The sequence below is a fragment of the Anomaloglossus baeobatrachus genome, chromosome 3, assembly GCF_048569485.1.
Source record: "Anomaloglossus baeobatrachus isolate aAnoBae1 chromosome 3, aAnoBae1.hap1, whole genome shotgun sequence".
In the NCBI taxonomy this organism is placed as follows: Eukaryota; Metazoa; Chordata; class Amphibia; order Anura; family Aromobatidae; genus Anomaloglossus; species Anomaloglossus baeobatrachus.
Window position 1 is genome coordinate 55,228,852 of NC_134355.1, and position 16,069 is coordinate 55,244,920.

Genomic DNA, 16,069 nt, shown 5'->3' on the forward strand with positions numbered 1-16,069 from the left:
GAGCGGAGAGATTCCATCCGGAACTGTCTGGTTCTCACATGTCTGTTGAGTAGCTTGAGGTCCAGAACGGGACGGAATGACCCGTCCTTTTTTGGCACCACGAACAAGTTGGAGTAAAATCCGCGACCACGTTCCTGAAGGGGAACGGGGATCACAACTCCTTCCATCTTTAGAACGACTACTGCCTGAAAAAGTGCGTCGGCCTGAGCGGGGGGCGGAGAGGTTCTGAAGAAGCGAGCCGCAGGACGAGAGCTGAACTCTATCCTGTAACCATGAGACAGAATGTCTCTCACCCATCGGTCTTGAACATGTGGCCACCAGGCGTCGCCAAAGCGGGAGAGCCTGCCACCGACCGAGGATGCGGTCAGGGGAGGCCGAGAGTCATGAGGAAGCCGCCTTGGAGGCAGTGCCTCCTGCGGCCTTTTGTGGGCGAGACTTGGATCGCCACGCATAGGAGTTCCTCTGGCCTTTCTCCGGCCTGTTGGACGAAGAGGATTGGGACTTGGCGGAGGGACGAAAGGACCGAAATCTCGATTGAACCTTTCTCTGTTGAGGTCTCTTAGGTTTGGCCTGGGGTAAGGAGGAATCCTTTCCTTTGGATTCCTTAATAATCTCATCCAATCGTTCGCCAAACAAACGGTCGCCAGAAAACGGCAAACCGGTTAAGAACCTCTTGGAAGCCGAGCCTGCCTTCCATTCGCGTAGCCACATGGCCCTGCGGACTGCCACAGAGTTAGCGGATGCTACAGCTGTACGGCTAGCAGAGTCCAGGACGGCGTTCATGGCGTAGGATGAAAAGGCTGACGCCTGAGAGGTCAAAGACGCAACTTGTGGAGCAGAATTACGTGTGACAGCATTAATCTCAGTCAGACAAGCCGAGATAGCTTGGAGTGCCCACACGGCTGCAAAGGCCGGGGCAAAAGACGCGCCCGTGGCCTCATAGATGGACTTGACCAGGAGCTCTATCTGTCTGTCAGTGGCATCCTTTAGCGATGAGCCATCTGCAACCGACACCACGGATCTAGCCGCCAATCTTGAGACTGGAGGATCCACCTTGGGACATTGAGCCCAACCCTTAACTACTTCAGATGGGAAGGGGTAACGTGTGTCAGTGAGGCGCTTAGTAAAGCGCTTGTCCGGGACCGCTCTAGGCTTCTGGACAGCGTCCCTGAAGTTAGAGTGATCAAAAAACGTATTGCGTGTACGTTTGGGGAACCGAAACTGGTGTTTCTCCTGCTGAGACGCCGACTCCTCTACAGGAGGAGGCGGGGGAGAGAGATCTAACACCTGGTTGATGGACGAGATAAGATCATTTACTAAGGCGTCCCCCTCAGGTGTATCAAGGTTAAGGGCGACGTCCGGGTCAGAGCCCTGAGCTGCGACGTCCGCCTCGTCCTCCAGAGAGTCCTCAAGCTGGGATCCCGAGCAGCGAGAGGAAGTCGGGGAAGAGTCCCAGCGAGCCCGCTTAGCCGGTCTAGGACTACGGTCCGGGCAGGAGTCCTCCGCCTGAGACCGAGGGGCCAACCTGGGAGCGCGCTGCGGCGCGGACCGAGAGGGGCCTGGAGGCGACGAGCCAACAGGGGCCGGGGCCTGTGAAAGGTCCGGTCTGGACTGCAAAGCCTCTAGCAGCTTAGAAGACCATTTGTCCATAGACTGTGCAATGGATTGAGAGAGTGACTCACAGTTTCTCAGCAAAAGAGGTGAACTCTGTCCCTGCAGCCTGGTCAGGGGGAGCAGGGGGGTCTACATGAGCCGAGGGGTCCACCAGTGTCCGAAGCTCCAGCTGAGCAAGCGAAACAGGGGTCGAGCATTGCTCACAGTGAGGGTAGGTGGAACCCACAGGTAACATAGCCCCACAAGAGGTACAGGCCGCAAAAAAACCCTGTGCCTTAGCAGCTTTGCTCCTTGTGGACGACATGCTGTTGTCTCCTAGGAGAGTGATCACTGAGGGTATATGGGAAAGGGGTATACAGCCCACCGAACAGATAGATATAGAGATATACGTATCTAATCCGGCACCCTAGGGGGACCAGCACCGGGTGACCGGTGTGGCTTACCGACCGCTAACGAGCGGTGTGTGTCCTCCAGATTCCCTGCCTTGGATCCCCCGGAGCTGCAGAGCTGTTCACTAAGAATCCTCCACCGGCAGAATGCCAAAAAATGGCTGCCGGAGCTCTCAGGGGAGGAGTGGAGCCGTGGGCGGCGCCAGAAAAGTGCGGGAATCTGGGGTCCCCACAGTGATCAGTGAGGGGGGAGGAAACATGCAGGATGCTCCAGCCCTCACATCCGACGTCAGGTCGGTAATCCCGCCCTTACCCCTGACAGGCAGGCCCGGGGGCGGGATTTTTGCGACTAGGCCGCGATGAAGCCGGGGACTAAATTTGAGACCGCGCCCGACAAGCAGGCACGGCCGGCGCGGAAGTCCACCGGCCTCCTGAATTCAGCAGCCGCCACGGCTTCCGGGAAGAAGGTGCGCTCCCTGCACAGTCCCCTATGGGGACACAGAGTACCTTTGAGTTGCAGGTCCCGGTCCCTGAGGTTGAAGAGGCTCCGGTCCGGCAGGGTCCCACAGGGGCTGCGGATGGAGCACGGTCCCAGTAAATGGATGACCACTTAGGATCCCACTTCTCCCAGAGCCGCATAAGGGATGGTGAAGGAGACGGCATGTGGCTCCAGCCTCATGGGTACTTCAACCTTAACAACACCGCCGACGTAGTGGGGTGAGAAGGGAACATGCCGGGGGCCCCGTGGGGGCCCTCTTTTCTTCCAACCGACATAACTAAATTGAGAATACATGAGTGGATGTGTGCCTCCTTCCACACAAAGCATAAAACTGGGGAGCCCGTGATCCACGGGAGGGTGTATAGGCAGAGGGGAGGGGTTACACTTTTTAAAGTGTAATACTTTGTGTGGCCTCCGGAGGCAGAAGCTATACACCCAATTGTCTGGGTCTCCCAATGGAGCGACAAAGAAAAAGTTGTTTACCCACAATTTTGCTTTTGCTTTTTGTGTTGTTCCAATACACAAAAAGGAAATAAACATGTGTGTAATAAACATGTGTAATTGCAAAAAGTTTCTGGGAGAAATACTTTATTTTTTGGAACAATTTCAAGGATGCCAAAATTTTTGGCCATGACTGTAGGTGTTAGGAGTTAGAATAAATAAGTTATTTAGGCTGTACCCAAAAGCATGGTCTAAAATCTAGGGTCATCATCAATTTTGTAGGGTATAGATTCCTCATTTAACAAAAAAACAAAACAAAAAAACCCCAAAAAAAAACAGAAAACAAAATTATGGGTGGCACCTATAATAATTTTTTTTATCTATAACAGCTTTGATCTGGCTTTGCTGCTACTTTCTATACCCATTTAAATGGGACTCAGGCAAAACCAGGTTATACGTATGGGGATCTCCAAACCCTCTCCTGATTGAGGGGAGGGGGGAGTTGGAATTCTATGCGGGACTAAGAGGGAATGTTTTTTCTTTGTGGAGAGTCCCAAGCCGGTATAAGGAGACTTGTAGCCATGCAATGATCCTCTGGAAAATTAAATATGTAAAAATCATCTTGAGAGGAAGAGGACAGGAATTCTAACACCAGCTATTGGGGGTAATAATCCGAAAAGTCAATATCGACCCTTTAAAGAGCCTCGGAATATGAATTAGAACAAGAAACAAAACCAGACACTTCATTTGTATGCTTATGTTTCGGCGTGTTTGCCCCTCATCAATGCAGAGAATGATATTTGCATATTTAATTTCGCAGAGGAGAGTTGCTTGGCCCGTACGTCTCCTTACAATGGCTCGGCACTCTCCACAAGGAAGAACGTTCCCCCTTTGGCACCTTATCAGAGGCTTCTCAAAGAGCCAAATCGGACTACCTGCTTTGCACTGATGAGGGGCAACCACTTGGAAATATGTTTCTTCAAATGGAGTTTCTGGTTTTGTTTTTATCTTAAGGTATGTGTTTCTTTAAAGGGTCGATATCTGCTTTTAGGATTGCTACATCTGATAGGTGGCACTAGATTTCTGGCTCTCTTCCTCCCTGTAGAGGATATTTGCATATAGAGGACTAGGGTGGGATAGCAGTCTACCAAATGTTTAACCAAAACCCATCTCAAGTCTTTGGGAGCTTAAAGAGAACCTGTCACCACTTTTTTGACCTATAAGCTGCGGCCACCACCAGTGAGCTCTTATATACAGCATTCTAACATGCTGTATATAAGAGCCCAGGCCGGGAGTATAACATAAAAAACACTTTATAATACTTACCCAACGGTCACATGGTGGGCCATATGGGCGTCTCCGTTGTCCGGTGCCGGCGCCGCCTCTTTTGTCCATCTTTGTGCTCATTCTTCTCTAGCCTCGGTGCATGACGGGTCAGACGTCATCCACACTCGCCGACATCAGGTCCTGAGAAGGGCAGATCAAAGTATTCTAGTGCGCCTGCGAGTGTGTATGACGCAGCCGCGTTATGCACCCAGGCTTCAGAAAGAGGACGAAGATGGCCAAAAGAGGCGGCACCGGACAACGGAGACGCCCATAAGGCCCACCACAGCGACCGTTAGATAAGTATTATGAAGTATTTTTTATGTTATACCCCTGGCCTGGGCTCTTATATACAGCATGTTAGAATACTGTATATAAGAGCCCGGTGGTGGTGGCCGCAGCTTATAGGCCAAAAAAGTGGTGACATGTTCCCTTTAAGAAATGAAAGGAACCAGTTACTTTGCAATTAAATGCAAACACATAGGAACTGTTACTGAGCAATGTTATCACTGCTTGGCTCGATTTTTATGAATAAGTGACCCCCCCACCGCTCACCATATGGCGTTCTCTTCTTGTGGGATACTTGTGATGCATGTCCTCAAGACGAGCCTTCAGAAGTTTAGTTAGATCCTTGTAAGTCACACAGGCGGCCTCCCAGCGTTTCCGTTCACGATCTAACATGGTCTTTGTAAGGAAAAAATATTGTATCAATTATAAACACACTTTGACAATTGCTAGAAAAGGCTTCTGAATATAATGTACACAAAAATACGCAGTAACGGGTAATCCTCACCTGCCAGGAGCTCATTCCCCTCAATTTGCTTCTGGCCCAGTCTCTGGGGATCTCCGTGTAACCATTGCTCCATGACGTTGAGAAAAGTTTTTGCTCTATTGTTCTATGTCGGATCCCACGTCTACAGAGGAGCCGCGATGCTGAACTCACAAGTAACCTGATCTTCATTGCTTCAAGTGCTCATGACCAAAACCTCTGAAAACTTGACATGGAAGAAGTATGGACATGACGTTTCCGGGAAGGAAGACGAGCAGTATAGATAATGCAGCAGATAACAGGTTTATTTATGGAGGCAACAACGAGGCGAAGATTTATAACACTGGGGCAAAGGAAATAGCAGTTGCGAGTGAGACACCTTAAGGGGAACCTGTCAGGTCCAATATGCACCAGAAACCACGAGCAGTTCTGGGTGCATATTGCTAATCCCTGCCTAACTGTCCCTGTATCTAGTAGCATAGATAAAGAGATCTTTAGAAAAAGTATTTCTAAAGATCTCTTATCGTATGCTAATGAGCACGGGGACTAGTCCCAAGGGCGTTTCTTCCTTTGCTAGTTCGCCCCATTAGCATGTTAGCACGCCCACAGGGGTGTACTAATATGCTAATGAATGTGCAGCATCAGAGGATGATCTCACTCATCTCTCCGCTGCCATCGCCGCCCAATGCTGGATTTCGTCTCAGTGTGCATGACCCCGGACCTTCGGTCATGCGCACTACTTCAGTTTGAAGCCGGGACACGTACACCCACCTTCAAAGTGCTTATGACCGAATCTCCAGGGTCATGCGCCCTGAGCCGAAATCCAGTGTTGGACGCGATGGCAGTGGAGAGATGAGTGAGATCATCCTCTGACGCTGGACATTCATTAGCATGATAGCACTCCCCTGTAGCCGTGCTAACATACTAATGGGGCTGACAAGCAAGGGAAGCAACGCCCTTGGGACTAGTCACCGAGCTCATTTGCATATGATAAAAGATCTTTAGAAATATATGTTCTAAAGACGTCTTTATCTATGCTACTAGATACAGGGACAGTTAGGCAGGGATTCGCAATATGCACCTAGAACTGCTCCTGGTTCTGGGTGCATATTGGACCTGACAGGGGTCCTTAAAGGGGTTGTGCAGGCACATGCTCCCTCCAATCTGGCTTTGGGAGAGGAAAGAAGCTCCTGCATCATGGAGGAGACTACAACAAGGGAAACTGTCTCCATGGGTCAAACTAACAGATAGGGCTACAGAACGATTTTAAGCTGGGCATAAAATATTAAGATTGGCAACTGTCCCATTCAGTTAGCCATGGCGCCTCTCCATGCCCAATATCAAAGCTGGCGTAGGTATGAGTAAGCCTGCACAGCCCCTTTACAGGGAACCTGACTGCCGATTCATGCGGCTACAACTACGGGCCACAAAAATCAAAAACCTAGCTCCATCATTTCAGGCAGACATGTTTAAGTGAATGTACAGAGTGAGTTTTTTTGTTTGTTTTCCAGAGAAGGACCAAGTTTTTGAGGAGGATTTGGAGAGTTTCCGCTACACAAACTCAAAAAACCCCAAAACACTATGTGCACATACCGTTACTGAGAATCACTGCTGTATTTCAGAGGAAACCTATATTAAAGAAGGGAATTTAGTTTACTTACCGTAAATTCCTTTTCTTCTAGCTCCAATTGGGAGACCCAGACAATTGGGTGTATAGCTACTGCCTCCGGAGGCCACACAAAGTACTACACTTAAAAGTGTAAGGCCCCTCCCCTTCTGGCTATACACCCCCCCGTGGGATCACGGGCTCCTCAGTTTTAGTGCAAGAGCAAGAAGGAGGAAAGCCAATAACTGTTTTAAATACAAATTCAACCCGAGACACAACCTCGGAGAACTGAACTGTTCAACATGAACAACATGTGCACCCGAAAAAAACAAACTTCCTAAGAAAACAGGGCGGGTGCTGGGTCTCCCAATTGGAGCTAGAAGAAAAGGAATTTACGGTAAGTAAACAAAATTCCCTTCTTCTTTGTCGCTCCTAATTGGGAGACCCAGACAATTGGGACGTCCAAAAGCAGTCCCTGGGTGGGTAAAAGAATACCTCGTGATAGGGCCGTCAAACAGCCCTTTCCTACAGGTGAGCCACCGCCGCCTGAAGGACTTGTCTACCTAGGCCGGCATCCGCCGAAGCGTAGGTATGCACCTGATAATGCTTGGTAAAAGTGTGCAGACTCGACCAGGTAGCCGCCTGGCACACCTGCTGAGCCGTAGCCTGGTGCCGTAATGCCCAGGACGCACCCACGGCTCTGGTAGAATGGGCCTTCAGTCCTGATGGAATCGGAAGCCCAGCAGAACGGTAGGTGTGAAGAATTGGTTCCTTGATCCAACGCGCAAGGGTGGATTTGGAAGCTTGTGACCCTTTACGCTGACCAGCGACAAGGACAAAGAGTGCATCCGAGCGGCGCAGAGGCGCCGTGCGGGAAATGTAGATCCTGAGTGCTCTCACCAGATCCAATAAATGCAAACCTTTTTCAAATTGGTGAACTGGATGCGGACACAAAGACGGTAAAGTGATATCTTGATTGAGATGAAAGGAAGATACCACCTTGGGAAGAAATTCTGGAATTGGACGCAGAACTACCTTGTCCTGGTGAAACACCAGGAATGGAGATCTGTATGATAACGCCGCCAGCTCGGACACTCTCCGAAGAGACGTGACCGCCACTAGAAAGGCCACTTTCTGTGAAAGACGAGAAAGGGAAACCTCCTTCATAGGCTTGAAAGGCGGCTTCTGGAGAGCAATTAGAACCTTGTTCAGGTCCCAGGGCTCCAACGGCCGCTTGTAAGGGGGGACGATATGACAAACCCCTTGCAGGAACGTGCGTACCTGAGGAAGTCGCGCCAGGCGTTTCTGAAAAAATACGGATAGCGCGGAGACTTGACCCTTAAGGGAGCCAAGCGACAAACCTTTTTCCAACCCAGACTGCAGGAAGGAAAGAAAAGTAGGCAATGCAAAAGGCCAGGGAGAAACTCCCTGAGCAGAGCACCAAGATAGGAATATCCTCCACGTCCTGTGGTAGATCTTGGCGGAGGATGGCTTCCTAGCCTGTCTCATGGTGGCAACCACTTCATGAGATAAACCTGAGGCCGCTAGGATCCAGGACTCAATGGCCACACAGTCAGGTTCAGGGCCGCAGAATTCAGATGGAAAAACGGCCCTTGAGACAGCAAGTCTGGACGGTCTGGTAGTGCCCACGGATGGCCTACCGTGAGGTGCCACAGATCCGGGTACCACGACCTCCTTGGCCAGTCTGGAGCGACGAGAATGGCGCGGCGGCAGTCGGACCTGATTTTGCGGAGCACTCTGGGCAACAATGCCAGAGGTGGGAACACATACGGTAGCCGGAACTGCGACCAATCTTGAACTAAGGCGTCTGCCGCCAGAGCTCGGTGATCGTGAGACCGTGCCATGAAAACCGGGACCTTGTTGTTGTGCCGTGACGCCATCAGGTCGACGTCCGGCATCCCCCAGCGGCGACAGATCTCCTGAAACACGTCCGGGTGAAGAGACCATTCCCCTGCGTCCATGCCCTGGCGACTGAGAAAGTCTGCTTCCCAGTTTTCTACGCCTGGGATGTGAACTGCGGATATGGTGGATGCCGTGTCTTCCACCCACGTCAGAATCCGCCGGACTTCCTGGAAGGCTTGCCGACTGCGTGTTCCCCCTTGGTGGTTGATGTATGCCACCGCTGTGGAGTTGTCCGACTGAATTCGGATCTGCTTGCCTTCCAGCCACTGTTGGAAGGCTTGTAGGGCAAGATAGACTGCTCTGATCTCCAGAACATTGATCTGAAGGGTGGACTCTTTCCGAGTCCACGTACCTTGAGCCCTGTGGTGGAGAAACACTGCTCCCCACCCTGATAGACTCGCATCTGTCGTGACCACCGCCCAGGATGGGGGTAGGAACGACTTTCCTTTTGACAATGAGGTGGGAAGAAGCCACCACCGGAGAGATTCCTTGGCTGCCTGAGAGAGGGAAACCTCCCTGTCGAGGGACGTCGACTTCCCGTCCCATTGGCGGAGAATGTCCCATTGTAGTGGACGCAGATGAAACTGCGCAAAAGGAACTGCTTCCATTGCTGCTACCATCTTCCCTAGGAAGTGCATGAGGCGCCTCAAGGGGTGCGACTGGCCCTGAAGGAGAGATTGCACCCCTATCTGTAGCGAGCACTGTTTGTCCAGTGGAAGTTTCACTATCGCTGAGAGAGTATGAAACTCCATGCCAAGATATGTTAGTGATTGGGTCGGGGTTAGATTTGACTTTGAAAAGTTGATAATCCACCCGAAACTCTGGAGAGTCTTCAGTGCCACGTTCAGGCTGTGTTGGCATGCCTCTTGAGAGGGTGCCTTGATAAGTAGATCGTCCAAATACGGGATCACGGAGTGACCTTGCGAGTGCAGGACTGCTACTACTGCTGCCATGACTTTGGTGAAGACCCGAGGGGCTGTCGCCAGCCCGAAAGGTAGAGCTACGAACTGCAGGTGTTCGCTTCCTATAACGAAGCGTAGAAAACGCTGATGCTCTGGCGCAATTGGCACGTGGAGATAAGCATCCTTGATGTCTATTGATGCTAGGAAATCTCCTTGAGACATTGAGGCGATAACGGAGCGGAGAGATTCCATCCGGAACCTCCTGGTTTTTACGTGTTTGTTGAGCAGCTTTAGATCCAGGACGGGACGGAACGACCCGTCTTTCTTTGGCACCAAAAACAAATTGGAGTAAAAACCGTGACCTTGTTCCTGAAGAGGAACAGAAGTCACCACTCCTTCCGCCTTTAGAGCGGACACCGCTTGTAGCAGAGCATCGGCTCGGTCGGGCGGTGGAGAAGTTCTGAAGAAGCGAGTTGGAGGACGAGAGCTGAACTCTATCCTGTACCCGTGAGACAGAATGTCTCTCACCCAACGGTCTTTGACCTGTGACAGCCAAATGTCGCCAAAGCGGGAGAGCCTGCCACTGACCAAGGATGCGGAGAGAGGAGGCTGAGAGTCATGAGGAAGCCGTCTTGGTAACGGTTCTTCCGGCTGGCTTTTTTGGGCGTGATTGAGTCCGCCAAGAATCTGAGCCCCTCTGATCCTTTTGAGTCCTTTTGGACGAGTAGAATTGGGACCTGCCTGAGCCTCGAAAGGACCGAAAACCAGACTGTCCCCTCCTCTGTTGGGGTTTGTTTTGTCTGGGCTGAGGTAAGGATGAATCCTTACCCTTGGAGTGTTTAATGATTTCATCCAAACGCTCACCAAACAAACGGTCACGAGAAAAAGGCAAACTGGTTAAGCACTTCTTGGAAGAAGAATCTGCCTTCCATTCTCTCAACCACAGGGCTCTGCGTAAAACCACAGAGTTGGCTGACGCCACCGCCGTACGGCTCGTAGAGTCTAGGACAGCATTAATCGCGTAAGACGCGAATGCAGACATTTGAGAGGTCAAGGGTGCCACCTGCGGAGCAGATGTACGTGTGACCGTGTCGACCTGTGTAAGCCCAGCTGAAATAGCTTGGAGTGCCCATACGGCAGCGAATGCTGGCGCCAACGACGCTCCAATCGCTTCATAGACGGATTTTAACCAGAGCTCCATCTGTCTGTCAGTGGCATCTTTAAGTGCCGCCCCATCTTCCACTGCAACTAGAGATCTGGCTGCAAGCCTGGAGATTGGAGGGTCCACCTTGGGACACTGTGTCCAGCCCTTGACCACGTCAGGGGGAAAAGGATAGCGTGTATCTTTAAGCCGTTTGGAAAAACGCTTATCTGGATAAGCGTGGTGTTTCTGGATTGCGTCTCTAAAGTCAGAGTGGTCCAGAAAAGTGCTTAATTTACGCTTGGGATACCAGAAATGGAATTTCTCCTGCTGTGAAGCTGCCTCCTCCGCAGGAGGAGCTGGTGGAGAAATATCTAACATCCTATTGATGGACGCTATAAGATCATTCACTATGGCGTCACCATCCGGGGTATCTAGATTGAGAGCGGCCCCAGCATCAGACTCCTGATCAGTTACATCCGCCTCATCACACAGAGAGTCGTCCCGCTGGGACCCTGACCAGTGTGATGAAGTTGAGGGTCGCTCATAGCGAGCCCGCTTAGGTTGTCAGGGACTGTCGTCCGAGTCAGAGCCGTCACCCTGGGGTGCATGTGACACCCCCGGAGCTAGGAAGTGGTCCAGCTGAGGGGGACAAGGTGGCAATGAATCAACAGTGCCCATGGTCTGAGTTACTGGTCTAGACTGCAATGTTTCAAGAATTTTAGACATAGTCATAGACAATCTGTCAGCAAAAGCTGCAAACTCCGTCCCTGTCACCTGGACAGCATTCACAAGTGGTTCTCCCTGGGTCACCTCTAGCAGCGGCCCCGGCTGAGCAATTGCCACAGGGGCCGAGCACTGCACACAATGGGGGTCAGTGGAACCTGCCGGTAGAGTAGCCCCACATGCGGTACAAGCAGCATATAAAGTCCGTGCCTTGGCACTTTTGCTTTTTGCGGACGACATGCTGTTGTCTCCTTGAGAAATCTAAGGAGGGTATATAGCAGAAAATCACCAGCGACTGTACAGTGCAAAGTATTGCCAGCACAAAATACAAAGTACACTATGGCACAAGTGGGGGAGAGCCCTTGAGGGCTGCTTACCGCCCGCTGAAAAGCAGGTGTGAGATCGTAGAATCCCTTGTCTGGGTCTCCCCGTCTCCCCTCTGCAGCTCAGCGTGCAGGCAGGAATGGCTGCCGGCGTCCTGTGAAGAGGGGCGGACCGTGGGCGTCACAAACAAAAGTGCGGGAAACTGCGTCCCACTGTGCCTAGTGTGAGGGCTGGAGTATGTAAAACAGACTCCAGCTCTTAGCGCTGCTGGTCTGTACAGCGTCCCGCCCTCCTCCTGACTGGCAGGTCTGGGGGCGGGAACGATACGAACTAGGCCGCAAAAGCCGGGGACTGTAGTAATCTAGCGCGGCCGTCATATATGCACGGCCAGCGCGGAAGTCCCCGGCGCACCATAAATCCCAGCCGCGACGCAGTAAAAACTGACCCCCGCGGCCGGATCGGCCGATCGTACTAAGTCACCTCACTCAGCAGAGCTGTAGTGAGTAACGGCACAAGCGCAGCAGCGCTGTTTACCCCCGGCGCACTAACACACCCAGCAATGCTGCAGTGTGCGTGCGATAAGCATGGGGACACGGAGTACCTTGATGGAGCAGGGTCCTGTCCCTGAGGAAACTCCGCTCCGAATCCAGCAGATCCTCCAGGGGCTGTGGATGGAGCACGGCCTCAGTGCCCGGAGACCGGTAAAGTCCCACTTCACCCAGAGCCCTAATGGGGATGGGGAAGGAATCAGCATGTGGGCTCCAGCCTCCGTACCCGCAATGGGTACCTCAACCTTAACAAACACCACCGACATAAAGTGGGGTGAGAAGGGAGCATGCTGGGGGCCCTCGTATGGGCCCTCTTTTCTTCCATCCGACATAGTCAGCAGCTGCTGCTTACTAAACAGTGGAGCTATGCGTGGATGTCTGGCCTCCTTCGCACAAAGCATAAAACTGAGGAGCCCGTGATCCCACGGGGGGGTGTATAGCCAGAAGGGGAGGGGCCTTACACTTTTAAGTGTAGTACTTTGTGTGGCCTCCGGAGGCAGTAGCTATACACCCAATTGTCTGGGTCTCCCAATTAGGAGCGACAAAGAAAGTATGTTCAAGGATCATGCTGCTGAGGTGACAAAAGTGAAAAGGCCGCTCCACGTCAACTTCAGTGACAGGTTTCTTCCTATACGCATGTGCAGCGACATGGTCCATCGTCCGATTTTTAAATGTAGGTTTTCTGTGAATTGTTGCAAACAGGCCTGGCTTATATGAGTGAGTTTTTACTTCAGTATCTGTAAGGCCACGTGCACATGTTGAGTATTTGGTGAATTTTTACCTCAGTATCTGTAAGGCCACGTGCACATGTTGAGTATTTGGTGACTTTTTTACCTCAGTATCTGTAAGGCTACTTTCACACCTCCGGTTTTTGCTATGCGGCACAATCCGGCACTTTGCAGGAAAATCGCAACCGGTTTTTTTTGCTGCCGGTTGCGATTTTCCTGCATAGACTTTAATTAGTGCCGCATTGTGCCGCAAGGCCTTGCGTTCCGTCCGGTTTTTGCCGCATGCGGCAGATTTAGCCGATGCGGCGGCCGGATGGAACGTTGCCTGGCACGTTTTTTCGTGCGGCAAAAAAAAAAACGCATCGCGCCGCATTCGACCGATGCGGCGCATTTTTCAATGCATGCCTATGGCGGCCGGATGCGGCGCGATGCGGCAATAACCGCATCCGGCCGCCGCATGCGGTTTTTGCCACTGCGCATGCTCAGTAGCATGCCGCAAGCGGCAAAAACCGGACTGGCCGCACAGGAAAAACTTATGCAAAGGATGCGGTGTTTTCACCGCATCCGTTGCATAGCTTGCACAGCCGGATTGAGCCGCAGTGCTCAAGCCGGATGTGTGAAAGTAGCAAAAGGCCACGTGCACATGTTGAGTATTTGGTGAGTTTTTACCTCAGTATCTGTAAGGCTATGTGCGCACGTTGCGTACAAGCCCTGCAGAAATTTCTGCAGCGATCTGAAGAGCACATGTGCGCTTTAGATCGCTGCAGAAATGTCCGTAGTGAGCGCCGATTCCATGCGCTCTGCCTGCAGCTCCTGCCATAGACAGAGCAGGAGCTGCCGGCAAAGCGCAGGAAAGAAGTGACATGTCACTTCTTTTTGCGCAGCGCTTCGGCAGTAGCCGAAGCGCTGCGCTCTTAAACGCCACGTGCGCACGGCCCCTGCACAGTCTCCATAGACTGTGCAGGGGACGCAGGACGCATGCAGTTACGCTGCGCTACAAAGCGCAGCGTAACTGCATGTTTTTACGCGACGTGCGCACATAGCCTAAGGCCACGTGTTCACATGTTTAGTATTTGGTGAGTTTTTACCTCAGTATCTGTAAGGCCACGTGTTCACATGTTTAGTATTTGGTGAGTTTTTACCTCAGTATCTGTAAGGCCACGTGTTCACATGTTTAGTATTTGGTGAGTTTTTACCTCAGTATCTGTAAGGCCACGTGTTCACATGTTTAGTATTTGGTGAGTTTTTACCACAGTATTTGTAGCCAAAACCAGGAGTGGAACAATCAGATGAAATGTATAATAGAAACACGGGAACCACTTCTGCATTTTTTTTTTTTACCCAATCCTGGTTTTGGCTTAGAAATCTGTAGAAAAGGAGAGTTACTTGTGTGATCTCACCTGACCCAGGAAAAGGCTGTAGCGGAATCTGGCAGTACAATCAGTGAAAACGTGAAGGAAGGGGTTACAACATGCAATTTTTCATAAAAACACATTTATTATTCAAGCAGCCATTAAAGGGAACCTGTCACCTACTCAACTGCAGGGAAGTCTGGTACGAAAGGCATCGCTGGTCTTGGTCCGGCGCCTCCGCTTTTCTCAAGATCACTGTCCTCTTTCCCTGCTCTGTGTGGATGACGCGTTCTATGTCATCCACACAGTGTCCTCCATTGCGCTTGCACACTTCTCTCAGCCCTGCTGAGGGCAGATCAAAATACTGTAGTACACAAGCGGTCTTTGACCTTTATCAGCATTACATCACTTTGCTGTGTCCGCCCATATGACAGGACTGCCCCGCAGGTGACAGGTTCCCTTTAAAAGTCATAATTTATGAAAAAGCTCCTAATACATATAAAGCATAAAAACAATACACATGCGACTGGGACATGAACATACGCATTTCAGACTGGTGTTTTTAATCATTGTATACAATGTATAGGAGTTTTTTTTCATGTTGCAACTTGTTAAAGGGAAGCTGTCATCAGATTTGGCAACTATAAGCTGCGGCCAACATCACTGAGCTCTTAATATACAGCATTCTATCATACTGTATATAAGAGCCCAGGCCGCTCTGGAAAACATGAAAAAGAAAACAAAAAAAAAACACTTTTACAATACTCACCTAACGGGCGGTCCTGTCTGATGGGTGTCGCTGGTCTCCGGTCTGGCGCCTCCTCTCTGCGGTGATCTTCATCTTCCTTCCTCTGAGGCCCGTGTGAATGACGTGTCCTACCTGCTGGGGGCAAATCAAAGTGCGGTTGTGCGCATGCAGGGGTGGTCTTTAACCGTTCCTCACACCTACACATTACAGTACTTTGATCTACTCTCAGCAGGGCAGATCAAACTGCGCCTGCGCAGGTCCGCAATGGCGGCCTTTGTGGATGACGTAGGATGCGTCATCCACACTGGGCTGGATAGGAAGACGGCGACTGCTGCAGAGAGGAGGCAGCAGACCAGAGAGCGCTACCCATCGGACTTCCCCGCCACCTAGGTATTACAAAAGTGTTTTTTACGTTATACAGCGCGGCCTGCACTCTTATATACAGTATAATTATATATATAAAAGAAAGAAAGCCTCACCATATATGCAACATATGCATGTGGTCTTAAACAGAATCTGTCAGCAGGTTTTTGCTACCTCACCTGAGAGCAGCATGATGTAGACAAACAGACCCTAAATCCAACGATTTATCACTTAGATTACTGGATGCAGCAGTTTTGACACAATGTACATTTTTATATTTTATTTTTTTTTATCATGTAGGAGAACAAAGAGCTGTCCCACCACACCAGGCTCTCTATAGAAGTTGTGCATTGACAGTGAGGTGATAATTACAGCAGGGGGTGTGCTGGACTGCCATGCACTGTGACATTGTAGTCCAAACCATGATAAGGTTCCTGCTACTTAAACAACAGATCGAACTGGGACAAGACAGGCATCCCTGAATTATCTGTGTTAACCCTTGCAGCATGCTGTGTTCAGCTTACATAGCAAAACCTGACAACAGATTCCCTTTAAGGCTACTTTCACATTTCAATCCTGTGAAATAACTCATCCGTTGCGACCATTGACAGCTAAAAAAGGACGGATCCGTCGTAGCGACGGACCTGGAGGATCTTAAACGACGGATCCGTCT

At 50.8% G+C, this 16,069-nt stretch overlaps 1 protein-coding gene across 1 annotated transcript in view; it reads right to left on the reverse strand.

Annotated features, from left to right (window-relative positions):
* The window catches only part of PREPL (prolyl endopeptidase like), a 102,403-nt gene that overhangs the window by 84,619 nt on the left and 1,715 nt on the right, over positions 1–16,069 (reverse strand). Inside the window, exons 2-3 of the mRNA XM_075339192.1 lie at positions 5,060–5,261; positions 4,822–4,950 (exon numbers count right to left, since the gene is read on the reverse strand). Coding sequence (XP_075195307.1) covers positions 4,822–4,950; positions 5,060–5,227 — 297 coding nt within the window. The 5' untranslated portion in view covers positions 5,228–5,261. The remainder of the gene's footprint in view (positions 1–4,821; positions 4,951–5,059; positions 5,262–16,069) is intronic.